This window comes from Mercenaria mercenaria, chromosome 14 (genome assembly GCF_021730395.1).
Source record: "Mercenaria mercenaria strain notata chromosome 14, MADL_Memer_1, whole genome shotgun sequence".
Lineage (NCBI taxonomy): Eukaryota > Metazoa > Mollusca > Bivalvia > Venerida > Veneridae > Mercenaria > Mercenaria mercenaria.
Window position 1 is genome coordinate 14164504 of NC_069374.1, and position 20374 is coordinate 14184877.

At 34.5% G+C, this 20374-nt stretch overlaps 1 protein-coding gene across 1 annotated transcript; it reads right to left on the minus strand.

Moving 5' to 3' along the window:
• Positions 1-3584: 3584 nt before the first annotated feature.
• LOC123527992 (beta-1,3-galactosyl-O-glycosyl-glycoprotein beta-1,6-N-acetylglucosaminyltransferase-like) lies at positions 3585-11559 on the minus strand. Its single transcript, XM_045307738.2, has 4 exons — positions 11334-11559; positions 6386-7729; positions 5198-5436; positions 3585-4478 (listed from the first exon to the last, which is right to left on the minus strand). The coding sequence occupies exons 2-4, from the start codon at positions 7726-7728 to the stop codon at positions 4144-4146; spliced, it is 1917 nt and encodes a 638-aa protein (XP_045163673.2). The 5' UTR covers position 7729; positions 11334-11559; the 3' UTR covers positions 3585-4143.
• Positions 11560-20374: the final 8815 nt, after the last annotated feature.

Sequence of the window (20374 nt, forward strand, 5' to 3'; positions counted from 1 at the left end):
AGTCGCCTGTTACGGATTAATTGCTGTTAACGTGACCGGAGCTGGTATTTATACGCGAGTTAAATTGACCTTACGATGCTGGGGGTTTCATGTTTAAAATAATTGCAGTAATTGATAACGATTGACTCAGGTAGCGGGGTGCGTTTTATGTGATGTCATTATAACATTTCATATTCGAAAATTGTTGATGATACAGGTTTTGGGAAATATTTTGTTAGAAGAATGTAAATCCCCTGTTTATTGCCTCATTTAATGATTTTACGGTTCAGATGGGAACCAAGTGTTTATTTTGATTTTACATTAGTGCAAGGCTGTAAATATCAGAGACACACTGTGTCGTCTTGCATTATTATTGTAATAAACGGTGTAACCAAATTATCATAAAGTACTTGTACGTGGGTGAGTAGTTAAACATAGAAAAATAACTTTATATCGAAGAATGACAATAGCAAAATTGCAGTCGTATGTCGATCAGGTGCAATGCCGATTTCTTTTTAGATGTTTAAAACTTAATATAAGCAAAGTTTGCATATATTGTTTTAAAAATCTAACAAGAATGGCATAGCACCTGATTGTGGAAGAACATACGACTGCAATTTACCTTTTTTTTTTCAATTGAATTCAAATACATTTTTTGTGCACCCCGCCACCCTATGAGTGGTGGGGGCATATAGATTTACTCTTGTCCGTGCGTGCGTGTGTCCGTCCGTCCGTCCGTCCGTCCGAAGTTCGTGACACGCCTAGCTCAAAAGTATTTTATATAAATTAATGAAACCTTGCATGAGTTTAGAGTTATGGCTCCGCCCCCTAATTTTAGAGTTATGGCCCCTGAAATAGTCAAAAATGCACATTTTCACCTTGTGACACGCCTAGCTCAAAAAGTGTTTGATATAGATTCATGAAACCTTGCAAGAGTCTTAATCATGATATGAACTTTAGCACCTTCTATTTTTCATTTGGGTCCGCCCCCTATTTCTAGAGTTATGGCCCCTGAAATAGTCAAAAATGCACATTTTCACCTTGTGACACGCCTGGCTCAAAAAGTATTTGATATAAATTAATGACACCTTGCATGAGTCTTTATCATGGTATGAACTTGCGCATCGCCTATTTTTTGTCTGGCTCCGCCACCTATTTTTAGAGTTATGGCCCCTAAAATAGTCAAAAATACACATTTCACCTTTTGACACGCCTAGCTCAAAAAGTATTTGATATAGATTCATGAAACCTTGCATGTGTCTTAATCATGATATGAGCTTGCGCACCTTCTATTTTTCATCTGGGTCCGCCCCATATTTCTAGAGTTATGGCCCCTGAAATAGTCAAAAAATGCACATTTTCACCTAATTATGTGCCTCACTCAAAAAGTATTTAATGTAAATTCATGAAACCTTGCTTGAGTCTTTATCATAATGTGACCTTGCACACTTGGCATTCTTCTTGAGAATTTTAGCGTTTATTACAGAGTAGTGGCCCTTGAAATAGCAAAAATAGTGGATTTTTTGTTTGTGATGCTCATAACTCAAAAAGTATAATTATGATATAGAATAATGAATCCCTTTCATAATTTTTTTTGATGCTATACCCAATTAAGACCGCAAACATTTGAATGATTTCCCCTTATTTGTGACAAATGTACCAGTGGGGGGCACAACCTGTGTCCTACAGACACATTCTAGTTGATATCTACATTTGAATAAAATTCTTGGAGAATGAGGTTTCTATTCTATAGCAAAATGCACACAATTGCGTTATACATGTATTGGGAACTGTTTCCATTAGGAACGAGTGCTCAAAACTTAGGTTAAGTTTAATTGACCGCCATTACGTAACCGAATTTTTAGTTATAGGCTATATGCATGCAAGGGATGTTTCGCATGTTTTGGTGTATGTAAACCTCCAAATATCAAACACACCAGTCATCAATCTGATCCAGTCCATAAGTAAGTTTTAGAGTACAATGCAGATAATTTTACGTTGTTTTCTGTGCAATAAGCAATTGGCAAGCCGAGAAGTAGAGATGGTGGCTATCGTTACATGCACTTTCCTGCATGACATCGAAATTTAAAAGTTAAATCAAAACCAAGAGTCCTATCACAATGATGCATGATTTTACCATTTTTGTGTATTAGGTATTACATATTTATAAATATTGAGATACGTAAGATCACTTGGACTGATATGACGTTTTCCTTTATCATAATATTGGAAGGTTTTGCTTGTGTCGTTACAACCAAATTAACCGGTATTCTCTTTGTCACATTGTACCATTGCATGAATTAAATTAATGTTCAAAGATCAATCAAAGATTTTAAATCTCTCTTCATTTAGCTAAAGTAGCATGATACATCAACTTTTAGTAGGAATATAAACTATTCATTTCTCAATCGATTCGAAAATGTTCAACTTGAAGAAATTCATATTGGAAATAGCTACTGTACTCCATGAACTTAGAGGATAAACTATTTTTCGATAATATAAAAGCAGTAGTAAAATTACTACAAACTGACATTCGGGTAAAGATATTTCATTATCTGTAGCGGAAACGAAATGGTATATCGTACTTTTTGTTAGATATGCACTGGGCATACAAGTGTAAAACCCAGCTGCTCTATACAGAATGAAAAAGAACACCAACACCATAACCGTAGAAATACGCCCATTTCACACCTACATTGAATACGTGATAGTCGGCCTGCATCACAACTTTTTTTTGCGCACTAGATTAAAAGGGTTAATTATTCCACTTGTAAATATATCAGACCTATCAAGTGTCAGCGGCTAACAGTAACGTTTTGAATTTAAAAGTCAGATTATTCTCAACCTTTCCCCAATTCATTAAAACTATGCAGTGTTTATAAGTTTTCGCATTAATGCACAATTTTACAACCGTAGATTGATTTCACCACATACAAATTTCCGTACCAGACTGTTACATTACCCGCATACCCCATACATTGCAGTCCATTTCGTACGCCTGGTCAACCGCGAGTTCACATGAATGCCCTGGTGAAATTTAAAACTCGTGGATGGGTTATGCAGGTCATCCTGCTTACAAGTAGCTGTTTCAGTGTAATTCGTCATCCATTTGTACAGAGTCATCATTTGTAGGTTTAAGATCAGAGTAATTGATGGGGATTCTAACTGTAATTGATTCAAAAGTCTCAGAACATGTATTAATAAAATGATAATTTTACATCATGCCATCTTACCATACATTAAGAGCAGTGTTTCTGTTTACCCTGTATAAAGCCAGGAGAAAAGTCAAATGCACGTAGATGCTATTGTACCCTGTAGAATGTAGTGTTTTACGTTGAATGTTGTGTGAAAGTGAAATATAACAAATAAATATTGTAATAGCAGTCCACATCAGTAACACTGTTATCGCTAGAATCATATGCGGTAAGCGTCTCTGGACAATATGTTTTAATTTTTAACAATTTCCTTGATAGACCATAACCATATCTTTTATAGTAGAAGTTAAAGTGTGTTCCACTGATAATTAAGCAAAAGTATACGGCAGACATTTGTGTTCGGGGAACGTATATGGGCATATGTGTACTGAATAAAGGAGCAGAGGCTAGTTTTGCTTTGAACCTTTAATGTTAAAACATTTATAAAACATTAATTGTAAATACAGCACAACAATGTATACATAAAAATAAATAAAAATGAACACAGAAATTCAGATAATATATGTAACCTAAACAAATTTGGTAAAAATGAGTTTCAGGTGTGCGTTTAAATGAATAACTGATGTGCAGATAAACTTTTAACATTTGTTAAACAAGAAACACAATAAACATAATGCAAAAATGTTACTTAGCATTTTCTGGGATAGCATGTTCACCTCTCCATGAACTGAACATTTAATGGCTTGTAAACATTCAACCAAACTGTACACACTCACATACTATGTCATTTAGTTCAGTAATACCTCACGGGACTTAGGTGCTTTGTCCAATGCTCTGTCAACACATACTACCAATCTTTCTTATATGACTTTCAAGTCATGGAGCCTCTTATAGTTTCCTATATTTTCAACACGTGTCATCATACATACTCATTGGACTGCCTGATTTTCAACTTCATTTGTTTTGGTTTCCGTGAAACATAAGCACAAAAGGCGGTGATAATTTTTCTTCATCCATTTTGTGGAGGTACGAATAATTTCTTTTTGACATAATCTAAATGTTTATAATAATTAGTATCAATTTTTACATCTTTCACGTATTGGTCCCACGTTTTCTTATACAAGATCTCCTCTAAGCAGTCTAAAGCCAAGTACTCGAAATCCAGGTTGAATTTATTGACAAACAATCCTATATCGTTGTAAGCTTTCTGTAAATCACCAACTCCTAACACACAGACATTGCGTACATATTTACCAGCACAACCTCTGACAAAAACAGCGTGACCAAACTCCCAGTTTTTATATCTCATCAAAGATGGTTTCAGAGGATATTCTTCCGCCTCACCTGTAAAGGTTAATAAAAATATTAAGTATAAATGTTTCTTTCAAATATCTCTGCCTGGAATGGATGGAAAAAACATTTTTTCCAACAGATCCGACAGCAGCTGTTTTATCGTCACCTGAGACAGCGCGAAATCTAGATAAGTGTATTGAAATAAAGAAACACTGAACCAGATTTTTCGCGGAAGTTACGATGTCTGCGCCGCAATCATCCAATTTATGACAAAACCGCTTGGAACAGTACCACTTTAAAAACTACCCAGCACCAAACTGGAGTCGGAAATCGAACCTAGGTCACCAGCACTGTGGCCCAATCTGCTAACCACTAGCGCACTACATTAAATTCCTGATGTTAATTATTATCTAGAAGGGATGTATGGGTTTTCCGAATTTATTACATTATAAAACGGAATACTTTTACCCAGGATTGACTAATAATATATTGAAATAGCTGGTTTAAGGCAGGAGCTTGGCGGTGGTTTTTGTTTGTGGTTTGAAATATTTTGTGACGCTTTGTTTAAAAATGGATAAATCTTTAGGCCGAGAATCATGAAACCGTTACGGTTCATGGCTCTTACTGACTGCTCGGATTTAGATTTTTAAGCACGAAGACAATGACTTAAGATTTTTTAAACAAAACATATTTTCAAGATAAAGAAAAAACTAAATGTTTGAATTTAGAAGATATACGTATGAGTTATTTGCTTATAAAAACGCACTTACCTAAAAAGGAACCATTAATTCCCAAGTGTGGATTATGATTAAGTGAAGCAAAGAATGTTTCATCCGGAATCTGTGTCTTCTTCAACCATTCCAGGAAGTCAAGAGCCCTTTCATCATGAAGAGCAAAATCTACAAAATGTCTGTTAACAGCAACATGTACGGAGCCTTTGATTGGTCGGATTTTATGAGGGGGCGGATGTCCAGCTATTGTCCAGCGGTAGAAGTATCTCTGTCTAGCTCTGAAACACATGTATCATATATAAATGCTTTTCTATTGCAAAACTTTGATGATATTAACAATTAGTTTGCCTGTTTTGTGAGATTTAAAATCAAAACTACACCCTTTAGGTCATATGCCGACTTATCCGGCTTTTTAATGTTAATGTCCAAGCATTATTACTATGCACGGGATGGCACCTGGGTAGAAATGTAGTATGCATCTGCCGACAATACACTGTAGTGTTATTCAGCTTAATGCCATACTGTGCATTCTATTTTAATCGTTTCTGTAGAATAACCTACTCACTTGAGACGGTTAAATTTTTTATACCTCTAGTGAGGTTCTAGGAACAAGAAATCTAAAATAAGCTAACTTAAGTACCCAGCCGCTGCGGCCCCAATTCAACAAAAACGTAAATGACAAAGATGCATAAGACATATGGAATTATCAAGGTTGAAAAGAAAATCAAGCACAGCATTATTATGAGATACGATAACCTTAAAACCTAACAAAACTCGTAATTAGTTCATACAGTCTAAATTGCATACTTTAATTTGTTTATATAGAAGCGTCGTACGCATCATATTTGTTATCCCATTATGACCATCGAGTTATCGTTGTTGCATCAGGTACACGTGATGCTACGCATTCATAACATTCATAACGATGGCACGATGGTGAGAACACGACAATACGACAGCACGATGGTGGTGACACAACAGTGCGGTTTCGCGATGGCCATCGCTCTACCGCTCAAATACCATCGCGCCTTCGCTCCAATACTATCATGACATTGTTCTGTCGTAGCATCACATATACCTGATGCGACAACGATAACACTACGGCGAAAACAAAACACCGCAGTCACAAGCCAAAAATCTATTGTCTGAAGCAATGGTGACATTATTAAAGCTTTTCTTATAATTTAAGTTTCTCACTTAACATAACAAATTCCATGTCAAATTTACCTTATCCACGTTCCATCAACGATATTAGCGCCATCTAGAGCGTCCAATATTGCAACTATTTCACGGTTGGTCTTTAATGGAAATTCTTGCCCTGTCAGGTTTATATAGTATATCCACTTTTTATGTTGCCAAAGTTTTTCCATGCAGAGTAATTCCGCTTCTAAAACAGAATATTTGCCCCAGGTAACATTTACTGACCTGTCTGAGATGAACACATTATCAAAACATCGCACAATGCTTTCAAATGCTTTGCGGTCCAGATGTTGCATTTTTGAATCCAAATGAAAACAGTAAAAGTTATGTGGTCTATAAATAGCCCGTAGCAGTCGTTCTGCTTGCTCTACATCTTTATATGCTGTGATTCCAAAAGCGAGGGGGAAATCGAGCTCCATTTGGGACAACGGATGTTCTATGTACCCGCGTCCTCCACGAAAATTTTCACAGTCTCTCGTTCGAGCGTATTTGTCAGTGGCAATACCACGCCTTTGAAACTTTTCCATTACGTATTTGGCTTTCATAATTTCATTCTCTTTACCCTTTTCTACTATTTGATTACAATCTATGCCAGCAGGATTCTGGATTGGTCGTTTAAAAACAGTATGTATCTGCTGACGATACGCTGGAGTGTTATTCAGTTTAATGTCATACTGTCCATTCCATTTTAATTGATTTCTGCCGGATATTGTTTTGACTTGTGACTCCTGTTTATTTTCCGTTCTTTTTGCAGGAAATGTAATATGATCATCAAGGTCAGTAATATCAAACTCGTTGTTTTCATCCTCTATCTCCTCAGACTCACTGTTACCGTCAGTCTCGTTCCTTTCTACGTCAGTATCATTTTGAAATTCTAAATGCCTGACAGTATGTTTGTCACTGAACGTATTATTAACTTGATCTGACACAGTTTCTGTGCCAGGTTTGTAACTATATAATGTATCATTCTCAAGATATGTCTCGTTAAGTATGTTTTGTAATTGGTTTAGTTTATTTATAGGTAGATGAAATATATGCGTTTTATTTTGTAAAACTGAGACATTATTAGGCAAACTGTTTGATAAAATATTAATTATAAATCGTTCTGACCCTATATAATCATTTTGTTCAGACTTTTGGCTAGGTCTGTGATCTGATTCATTTAATCTATCTATAAGTAATCGTGATATGCTATCTGAGTTATGTGATTTCCGCGTAACATTCCTTCCAAGGGAGTTAATCCAAATATCCCGACTTCTTGAATTTATATACAAGTTGTTTCCCTGTAGTACTATGTTGTGTATGGTGTACAAGATGAATAGGAAAGCTATTGTTAACACAAGTTTCCTGAGAGTTTTGTAGGGCATCATTCTGAAATAAAGAAGATATTATAATTTAGGACAGATTTACATTTACTTTGCTCTACGCTTACCTCTAACAAACCTTTTGAACTGATCGCTTCGTCTGCATATATAGCCCTTGGTGTTGGCAGGTGTTATATACGGTGGCTGATTTCTGCCATTTCGTGTTGGCGTGCTGGCGGGGCGAAAACACGAAAACACGACACATTTTACGCGAAAACTCGACGTTTAGAGGGCGCCGACACGGCAAATTTATCTGTCAAATGTTCGTGTTGGCGGGTATAAATATGTAGTGTCGGCGGCCTATATTTGTCGTGCTGTCGTATTTTCGTGTTTTCGCCCCGCCTACATGAAAACACGTAAACTCGACACATTAGGTATTTGTCGTGTTTTCGTGTTGTCGTGTCGGCGAACGAAAACACGACAAATACTTTTCAGACATCTCTTATAAAACGTTGAGTTGAAGCGTTTTTTTCTTTCTATTCGAACGAACCGTCAGTTCATAATTTATTTATATTCACCATGGCTGCATTAGGATATCTGAGATTATAAAAAATACAATGATATGTCAGATGTCAGTTACCGTTTTAATTAAGAGTACAAAGTGTATGTATAGCAGACACGGTTCCAGAAATATTTCAATGGGGTGCGATGAGCGGCAACAATTAAAGAATGAAGGCGGTATCTGCGAGCCGAGTGGGGTTAGGTACGGAAGGGGTTAACCTCTCGTGTTATGTATATACTAATAAAACGGTGGCCCCTGCTGCATTGTTTGAGTCCAAAGTTTGATAATCCTGACAGAGAAATCACAGGTTCTCTCCCTTGTCATTTTTGAAATATAGCTATAAAATGGTGGTCCCTGCTGTATTTTTGTCCAACATTTGAGGCACGTAAGGGGATCATGCCATCCTATTTAGGGGGGTCAGGTGGTATTCCAATGGACGTATTTGAAATATAGGAATGCAATGGTGGCCTCTAGTACATTTTTGGGTCTAAATTGTAAGAAAATATTATTCTGATATTCGACCTTCGTCTTTCGATATCATTTTATGTAACAAATATTCGGTCGAAATATACATAGACCATAAGTCAATTTTTATTCTTAATCTTATATTTTTTAGCATGCAGATATGTTTTGTTCAATTCAGTAATTGTTGTGCGTATGTCTAACGGAAGATGCCAAAGCGAAAACACGAAAACTCGACAAATAATGTATTTGTCGGGTTTTCGTGTAGGCGGGGTAAAAACACGAAAACACGACAGCACGACAAATAAAGGGCGCCAATACAACATATTCATACCCGCCAACACGAAAACTCGACAAATAAATGTGTCGTGTCGACGCCCTCTGAACGCCGTGTTTTCGTGTTGTCGTGTTTTCGCCCCCCGTCAACATGAAAACACCAAAAGTCAGAAATCAGCCTCGATAGCTATGCCGTGCATATCGTTATATCGTCCAGCTTGAATTATTTATTGCAGAGTTATGGTCTCTTAAATATCATTACAGAATGACAATTGGGCTACCTCTCCTTTTCTACAGCTTGGATCTAAATAAATTTATAAACATTATCATACATAAACAGTTGAAATGAATAAGTATAATCCCCAATGTTAACAAAAAGCGAGGACGCGTCCATTTCATAACCGTTAAAAAACAAATCATATTTCTTGCACATTAATTGACAAGTAAATGTCAGTATTTGTTTCATCTTAACTATCCGATAAAACGACAAAACAGCTCACTGACAGTCGGGTAAAATGCAGATAATAACAAAAAATCAGCAAATCTTTGTGAGTTCAAAACCTCATGATTTTTTTCAGATAATTTTTTTGTTTTCCTTTTTTCATTTTCAGTTATGATCCCGTATTCTTTGTTTCTTTCTTTGATTGTTCATATTTACATGGTATATGTCTTTATTTAACATAATATTGTGTTCATTATTCACTTCAACAGTACATGCATTTAACTAATATCATCTTTGATGTGGTACTAAACCTTTCTCTAAATACTTATCCGTCGTCGTGTCATAGCGAAGACGAAGAAATCTAATTCTCTTATGCAAAACTGAAAAGAAAAGTAACTGTACTGGCTGAGTTGGGAACCCACACGTTAAAATATCTGTTGAACATAAACAGTATGCTTTACCTCTGAGCTGATTTGTAATTGATATGAAAACATGAAATATTTTGATTTTGACAAGTTACAAAAATGTTGAATTTCGATCTATCTATTGTCGTGTTTGTAAACATCACGTTATCGTTGGGGCATAGTGTTTAGCTAAAGGGTACGTTTTCTGTTTCTAATTTATGGTGGCATATTTCTGCCAAGCACATATCCACTTATTTATGTAGACAATTTTCTCTAATCAAAGCCTTGAGATGTCTGGTGGTTGCGGGTTTTGCTATGTTTATTTTCATCTTAAATGCCAATCTATAAATATACATGTATAAGAAACAAATACTAATATGCCTTGATCTAAGATAAACTCTGCCTGACCTTACATGAACAGCTGGAAGTCAGTGATGTAACCATGGGCCCGAATACCTAATCATTGACAAATCTTATATAATCTAAATGGCCAGTGTGAGTGGATAGAGGATGAATAAGAAATGATTGATCATTGATAATTCATCCGCATTGTTCATGAATGGGACTACTTTGTGTAGCACATGAACAAATTCCTTTAGTTGTGATTTGGAATCAAATAAAGATGCTACATGATTGTCAGAAATACACTTAACTTTGTTTGCGGGATAAACCCGCAACCAAAAATGTCACATATCCAGTTATTATCTGGCTAGTGGCAAAGTTGCGTGTTATCCAGATATTTATGTTAAACAGGACAAAACTGCCTGAAAGTGCCCACTTCTGCCATCCATATATTCACATAAATAAGTGGTTATTGTGAAAGATATCTGGATATCCTGTTAATTTCCGTGCCCAAATTGGCAATTAACGGTTAGACATATCGTCCCATATACGGAATGAATGAGTGTTTATCCACCTCGTCCCCAACCCTAATGGTTTGTGCAACTTTTAGATATGATTTATAACATTTAGAAGGAATGATAAATTTGCATATTTATTATGTCCCTTCATGCATTTTCATTCATTCCGTACTGATAGGGGACGATTACAGGATTTTGCCTATCATAACTGAATAACTGACAACAATCAAGATAACTAGTTAACGTAAGTGAATACGTGGATGGCAGTAATGGACACCAACAGGAAGTTTTGTCCTGTTAAGATAATAATGTAGATAACACGCAGTTTTGTCACTTGCCAGATAATAACTGAAGAAGTGACATTTTTACGAAGAATTTCGAGATAAATAAGTGGATATACAGTTGGCAGAAATATGCCACAATTCAGTTTCTCTCGTATCATGATAAAATCCACGAAAAAAAGCACATACGTTTGCAGTTAATAAGAGTATTTGTTTATCCACGTGTCCACGTAGTATTTATAGATTTGGAAGTTCCTTAAATAATAGAACCACAGGCTCATAAAGTTCATCTATAAATCAAACTTTGTTATTATACAAATTGAAATGTTATGACATAGGATATGTTTTTTCAATTGTTAAAGATAGTAAGATAGATAAAGTTACCTCACAAAAAATCCAACAGTATCATATTACTTCATCTGTAAACGTTAAGAGTTTCTCAAATTAATGCCACTGTTTCCTAAATGAATTATCTTTTGACACATGATTACCTTTTTGGTCTAATCACAAATAAAATGTGGTATTACAACATTCGTAATTGACGGGGCTGTGTATTAAACAAATACATAAAATTGTTTAAACTACCAATTCACGGTTTAACATTTATACGTCAAAGCATTGTACTCCAACCCTATTCAAATTGAAATCTATTGTCACTCAACGAGCTGTAACAAATATGTCTTCAAATAAAACTAGATCATTAAAACGGCAATCGAGAAATAAAGAATTAATTACAATGCAATGCAAGTCTAGGCCTTAAGATAAATATTTTTCGGTTTCGCTTTGACCAACAAAATAATAACGACCATGACAACAACATAAGCAAAGATCGTCCGATTTAACAACATAGAACAGAACAGAACAGAATTTAACAGAACAGAACATAACACATCTTACAATGCTGATCGTTCGATATCTATCATAGCTACATACATGTTGTTTATGATTGTAATAATAGAATAACAGTTTCAATAGAAAAATAATGAGATAAATTTTAATCTTTACCCTGCTAATTTCTATAATGAACTCGTCCATCTTCCAATTTGGACAGTACCATTACTACCATTACACGTAGGCCTACTGTTAAAAGGGGTGCTTACAAAAAAAGATACTGACTGACTGGCGAACATTGAAGATCATGATCAGACTGCCCGGATGTTCAGGCTGATCATCATCTTCACTGGTCGCAAAGACAGAATCACTCGTGAGCAGCATGATCATGGTTAAAAAATATTATTCAATGAAATTAATTAATTAAAATAATAAATTATGTTTAGTTATATTATTTATGGAATCTCTTCGTTGTGCAACATATATAAAACATATGAGCCGTGCCATGGGAAAACCAACATAGTGGGTATGCGACCAGCAAGGATCCAGACCAGCCTGCGCGGATGCGCAGGCTGGTCTGGATCCTTGCTGGTCGCATACCCACTATGTTGGTTTTCTCATGACACGGCTCATATTATTTTGTTACATAAATAAAATACATTGTCATTTATTTTTCTTAATGTAGTCACTTTTTTCTATCAACCCCACTGGCTAATATCTTCACATGGAACATGTGGTGCGGCCACTAATCGGAAGTTAGACAAGTGTTAAAATATGGATATACATTGGAATTAGAACATGATTGGTGTTGAAATACAGGCTAACGTCTTGTCGTATACCTTTTGTAAATCGTATTAGCCTTTAAAGCAAGGTTTAAAAGTAAAAATTTTACTATTATAATGATTTAAGACTTTTAAATATTTTCATTTTACAAGATACATGAATAGGCCACGGAGACGGCACGGTTTTTAGACATGATACGTACACCATACAGAAATAAGGTCAGATGTGCCTTCCGTGGTGTAGCAGAAAAAAATCCAATGTAAATAAATTCTAATTTTCCCATTTTTCACTGATATAATATATTCTGCATGAAATGTGACGGTTTTCATGTATGATACACACCCATATGGCAAGTTTTGCAGATCGAAACTGAAAATAGGAAATTATGTGCGGATAAAAGCAAATATGCGCAATTTTAGGGTAGCAGACCGTGGACAACTGACTAGCATTTCACTCGGAACTATTTAACACCTCATTATTTTCGTTAATTTATGACAGGATTTTCGAGAAAAATAGGTGCATGTGTACTAAAAATGATGTTCTATAAAGATACGTAAAGTTGAATTACTGACCTTCAACCTATAAGAGCTGAAATTTTCCCACGTCACAATTTTTTTAAAGCCATAAATCTGTTGTATATGTAATAAAATGTTGTATCCAAGGTAAAATAGTAATGAAATTTAAACAGTTTTGATGTTTAACCATATCTTGCATAGATGCGCATATTTTTGCAGCGACTTGTAGGATAAAGGGCTAAGTTTTGTGTCTTTTTCATGACGGAATGAAAAATATTTATGAATCCAATTAAAATGATGCAAACAAGTGAAAAGTTTACCAAATCTGATTACATTAAAGCGACCATATAGCTTAAATTAAGCCCAATAATTTGGTAGGGGGTGAGTCCATCATGAATTCTAAAAAGAATTATTATACATTATTTCTAAATAATCAGTTTCAAACATTTATGCGTCAGTATCATAAATTTAACATTATTTAAATGCACAACAACCAAATATTGCTTTTATAAAACATTTATCAAAAACACACTACGTGCAGTAAGATGCACATAATGCCACTTAAAAACGAAAATGAATATCTTCATGATAACACTGGTTATTTAATTATAGGTCTTTAGAAGTTCCTGTGTCGTTCTATTGATTATAAAAATACATTAACATCTAGTAAACATTTTCTTTCTTTTTTATCTGGTAAATATAAACCCCCTCCCTCGCCCCCACAACTTGCCTGCAGGTACATTGATTAATATGAAAATATCAGGGGATGGGGCTTAAGTCAGTCGTGTGTCGAACTTTGTTACTTTGTCGGCAATGTTTACGGGCGAGAGTGAAATCTTGCTCTCAGTTGAAAACACTTTCTGTTGTAAAGTGTGCTGAACATTTTGAAAATCTTAAGGTCTCGTGTGAGCCCATGTTTCGGGAAATATGTGAAAACAGAAATTAAATGAAATGAAAATTGATGACAAATTGTAGAAAATTCGACAAATAAAAAAAGATAGGGCTATGAAGTATTTTTGCTTGACTGATTTGAAAAAAAAATAACCTCATCTAAGTTTTCACAATGGGAGCCTATGGAAAAAATCGCAATTTTGATTATATTTTCGCGAATAGAATTTATTACTATAATGTAGATTTTAATGAAACTTCTCACAGTTGTAAATAAACATACGGCCTATAATATGGCGAAATAAAACGTATAGGTCCGTGTGCTTGTTTTTGAGATAATTGCCCACGACTTAAGACGTCCGCGTATTTCAATCAAACTTTAATGCATAAAAAATTATTCTGAATTATTTAACGTGTCAGATGTTTTAATATCGTTTTTCAAATCTAGAATGATAGCAACGTTGCCGTTGTAATAAATTCACTCACCTGTTGCCGTAAATTCATAAAATGATTTTAATTTCCGTAGGCCGAATTCAGGCTTTATATTCTACGTTCTCCGGATAAATGACGTCAGGCCATTACTTACGGTTTTTAAACGTGCAGAACTACCTTAAACATTGTTTAAAGATTTAATTTAAATGTATACATAACATAAACACGCACATTCTTTCAACATTTCGTTAGCTACTGTTGCCTGAAAAATATAAGTAAACTCTAATAAATTACTCAATATTAGAAGTTTTCATATCTTATTAAAAGGAGAACAGGGTCAATAATGCGATCGACTGAATGGTTTAAAAGTTGTGGGTGGGACAAATACAAATATTTATATATCGAACTTAAGGCAGTGTAATAATTTTAACCGGATCGTTACTCCGCTTCGGTAATAACCGCATCGAGCCATCATTTTCGGAATTGAGACATATAATTTCGCGGAAAAAATAAAAGTAACGAATTGAAAACAATCGTTCGATTACAAGTTCAGAGATTTAGAAATTGGAAATTTCAAAGGTTGCTCAGTCTCCAAAACATGAGACGCTTAACTTTGTGAAACACAGTCCATTGCAATGACTTTAGAAACAGGGATTAATATGTTTTTATCTTTTTGACTTTAATTTTAAACTTTTTGTATACAGAGCTGGCATTATACATGTATATATAAAAATGACCGACTCTACATTATAGATATTGTAAGGGCACTTTCTGCTTCTTTTTTACTTGTTGCATTTAGAAAAATCACCGCGAAAAATGCTTATTATCTTAAAAAGTTTATGATATTTAAGTCCTAAATTGTCACTGTGCGCTGAGTTATATTACATGCAAAAATAGGTGTTCATTAGTTGTCATTTTTATATTATGCAATAAACAGATTTTTAAGAATAATATTAGCCGCAACATAAGAAAACCAACATAGTGCGTTTGCGACCAGCATGGATCCAGACCAGCCTGTGCATCCATGCTGTTCGTTAACGGTTTCTCTAATTGCAATAGGCTTTGAAAGCGAACAGCATGGATCCTGACCAGACTGCGCGGATGCGCAGGCTGGTCTGGATCCATGCTGGTCGCAAAGCTACTATGTTGATTTTCTCATGGCGCGGCTCATATAGAAATGACCAGACAATACATCATGTGGTGCCAAGAGGAAACAAACACATTTGATCTTATAGCCATTAAATTCATACCTTCTTCAACAGTGCTGAGGTTTCTTTTAAACAGTGGTAGCTTTCAGGTAAATAAAAAGTTATAAGATAATATGCACGTTTAGTGCCGAAAATTGACCGACAGTGTTTTATTGACTTTTTTACAACGCTGTTAAGAATAATAAGGGGTATTATAAGGTATATATTTCACCGGTCTATTTTCAACACCTTCTTAACTTGGCCAGTAAGTCAAAAATTTAAAAATTAACCTAAAATATCTAATTCTGATGTCATGATACATTTCTTTAATGGCTTGACTGTCAAAGTTACTGTCCGTCGGACCTCGGACAATGATTATGACTACTTACCGGCAAGTCATTAAATATGTGTACATGTATATTATTCAATGACTCTAGCATGTAAGAAAGGTTCGCATTTTTATTCTGTCAATAAAAGAATTTGGAATTCTTCAGACAGCATATGAACTGGATGTTGATCAGGAATTATAGAAAACTTTATGTCATGTATATCCACTGTGCTCCATCCAACAATTCTCATCTGTGGTAGTTGCATTGTGGCATCTACAGTCTGATTTTAAAACGATGAAAATCTGTAAACGCCACTTTAAAGTTTAAACGTGGTCAGTCACATTTAATCAACATTAACACTTTTTGTATATTCTATCAGATATTTATTTAAGGAATAAAAATACCCAATAAATAAAGTTAGATCCCATTATATATTTTATCATTGTTATACAAGTTTGCAATTAATTCCCTTTGATACGAAAATATCTAAACAGCCGATTATCTCTTTCGATTTCTGCAGTGGCATAAAGGCGACGAGAGAAAATCATTATTTTATTTATTTATTCGTCGGGCTACTATTGTATAGAGCGTACAAGTGGTTGAATATCTTCAAAAGACTTTATTTGTATTTTCATAACTACTGTTTCTTTTAAGTAGCATTCTGCCGAAATAAATAATCAAATACCCAGCCATATAGCTTATCAGCTAATTCATTAAATCAAACAACATTTACTAACTGTCCTTTGCAAAGTTTGGATTTCTTATGACAAAGCTAAACTCTCATATTAAACTTCATAAAATACAACATACAACCATGCCTACTTCGTTTTATTGCAGGTTTTAAGGAAAGCGTACAAGTGGTGGATTTATTTATTTATTTATTTATTTGGGTTTTACGGCGCACCAACACAGTATAGGTTATATGGCGCCAATCAGGACTATAAATTTTGGTTCCACATCTCATTTACATCGAAATAAAAACATGAGGCATGGAATCAAAATTTGCATACCTGCTGGAGTCACAGAGTTACTGCAAAACCAAGTGTTAAGGGTAAGGCAGTGGTTCCAATTCTTTTCATACACAGATCATCCCAGAACCACATGGGGCACAAGTGGTGGAATAGCTTCAAAGTTCTATTGTATTTTCATAGCTACTGTCTCTTTAAAGCAGTCAGTAAAATAAGCCAGTATTAGATGTTTTAGAAGGTACAAGATACGTTTCCCCAAAATATATCAATAATGTATCATAAGTAAGTCCCACCCCGGGGGAGATACGTTACAACGTAAGTTATGTGTAACAACACCTTAACAACACTTATTACAATGTCGCTGAATGCTGCCTGGCTGAGATTTTTACATGTATAATTATTATATTGGTAACAGTTATGTGTGCCCCTTACTTAGACTTTCAAGATTTTTAATTTATAATATATGCAAAATGTCCCTTTATTTTCTTTATTTTTTCTAGAATGCCTGGGATCAAAGAGTAAGTATATAAGAACATACTTTAGGGGCATACAAGCAAAATAATAAGTTAAACGGTTAGGCCTTCACGCCTTCTTTCTAGCATCGACAAACTATATTATCAATAAAATTATTATACTGCAAATACAGGTAGGCATCGGACAGTAAATGATATACAATATATGTAACTGATGGAACATAACGAAACGTTTAGTAACAAGGTTTTAAACAAAGCATTTTCTGTTTTTGTGATTAAACAATACATTAATTCTCTGTCTACAAATACGTAAAAAAGAGTAAATGAGTGTGGGTTTGTAAATGGATAAAACCGCGAAGAACCAATTAATACTTTTATGTAATATCTGAGTAGAATAACAGAAATGTTAATTAGTGATCTCACAAATTTAAACATTTGTCAACAACAACAACAACAACATTACCTTTATTAAACTCAAATCACAAAGTGACACAAGAGTATACAGTAATACATTGTATATATCTTGTCAGATAGAATATGTTTTAGTAATGTCTTGTCGGATTCTTACCAAAGCTGTGACGACTAGTATTTTCCTAAATTTTACTATGTCTGTGGGACTCAGCATCAGCAAATGCACATGCATTTATGAGACACCATTAAAATGAATGATATTGTGCTGAAGTCCATATTCTATATTCATCTAACCTTCACCAGCACCCCCCCCCCCCCCCCCCCCCCCCCCACACACACACACAGAGATCTCACCCCCACCCCCAGTAAATAAATAAACAAATAAATAAAAAAAAAAGAGAATTGCTTTAATATTAGAAACCCATAATTTTATTTGAACTGAGCTTGTTTCATTTTCAAAATTGATATTATAGTAATAGCTATCTAACCTCACCTTTTAACTCGGTAAAACGTAGAATTAATGTTTTGGTATTGTAACAGTGATTGAAACAACGAAGTACCAGGGAATGAAACTATAATAACTGAAGTTGAAAAGATGTCACATGTAATCTTTCAGACATAACTGAGGTTTTAACAAACCTGTCCTTGAGTGTGCATGACATTTGTAAGACATAGTAAACTGTGTGATTTAGGAAAACAATAAATATGATAAAATGATGATATAGTGACATATGTAGAGACGTTTAGCTTTTCATTTTAAATTTAATTTATCATACTATTAGAAGGTGAGATGATTGTTCAGAAGATGGCAAGATATGTTTTTAATAATATTTGAATTTTTATGTACATGTCATGATGATTTTATGCAATTTATTAAGATAAAAAAGAATTTGGTTCTTCTCATTTTAACTTAATGTTTTTTTTTTCATCACTGATTTAATGTCCTCTATATAAGAGTTTTATTGTGTTCTTGCAAAATTACACTGAAGTGGGTTTAAGGAGTGGCAATGACGTTTGCAATAATTGAATACGTACACAATTTTTGATTCACACATTATGCACTTTTAACTACGACGTCAAAAGAAATGTCTGTTTTTGAATCGCATGATGGTTAGAAAAAAAGAATAAATGCTTTGTATTTACCAGAAAAAAAAAATTTTGATTTCAAGAAGAACAGATCAGTGGATATTACAAAAAGAAGAAGCAGGAACTATCACCATGCAACAGTGAAGTAACTTTCAATAGCGATTTGACCGCGTCACGTAACGATCATTTATTCATTTCTATTAGTTTAAATGTCTGTCAACTTGAATATTGCAATGGAAATGAAATACCGGTATGTATACGTCAGTGCCTTTTCAGAGTATATAATGAAAATACATTTTTTTTCCGAAAAAGATATTGACAAGCAGAGTGTATTTGCAAAGTACATCGTCAGGTCAGTTACAAAATAAATATAAAAGCCAATCTATCTAACAGCCGGTATGTCTGCGCGGAAATTGTTATGTCATAACATAAATGAAAAGTATATCTTGGAAGTCTACGAAATACATCCTTGCTATTTACCAATTTAGCAAAGTGTCTGTAAGAATAATTATGTTTTTCAGTAGCATAATATCTCTGCATGATATAGACAAATGAATAACAAAAGTCTGGGGTTAGTAAGAGATTGAATAAGAGTATTCTTTGATATTATTATGTAGATGACAATCACAGTAAGGATTGTTTCGTTGTATATATAGAGACTTACCCAAAACCTTCTTTAGTCAAGGAAATAAAATGTCTTTAGAGTGACATTGGTGAATGAACACTGTTTGTCAATATAATCCTGTCTATGTTATTTCAATGCGATGAAAAAGTAATTTATCTATGTTGCCTGCAATACATGATAACAAAGTCTTACACCTAACAGTCCTCAAACTGTCTGCTGGTCCTCTCACATTTCTAGATATTTGTCTTATGTGCACATATACAGGTAGCTGTGATCGTTCGTTCCATCAGTAGCTTTATTAACATATTTCACCTTGTGCAATTCTTTGGGTTTTAACTTTGTACCGGCAAAAATGTCACAGTGCACCAAGGACATTTCTTGATTTGAGTTTTACATTTCGTCACCTTAGTGCAAAAGTTATTCTTTAAGTCAATGCAGCTATCCACTTCTTGCGTTGAGGTAACGATTTGTTTTTCAGATCACAGACAACAGACCAATTAAAACCTCTGCTCAAAATTATCTGTAGTAAGTATGCATGCTCCTTTTATATCTTAGAATAGAGGTAAAAAGTGCATATCAGGAGATAAAAAGGTACCTACTCTGCAAGAAAGGTTTAGCGGAGTTGTCCCGCTTTATTGAGATATTTTATATTTTTTTAATAAGAAACAAATCGGGTCGTGTTAGAATAAGTGTTTTACTATTTATTCCATTGATGACCAAATTTTCATTGTTTATGTAAGCATTCACTAATGGTAATAATTCAAGCGTAGTAAAAGGTGAACTTTCTCATATACTTAACATTAATGTTAAAATATGGGACCTTTTAAAGGCATTTAATAGCTATCTTTCACTAAAATGAGCCGCGCCATGAGAAAACCAAAATAGTGGCTTTGCGAC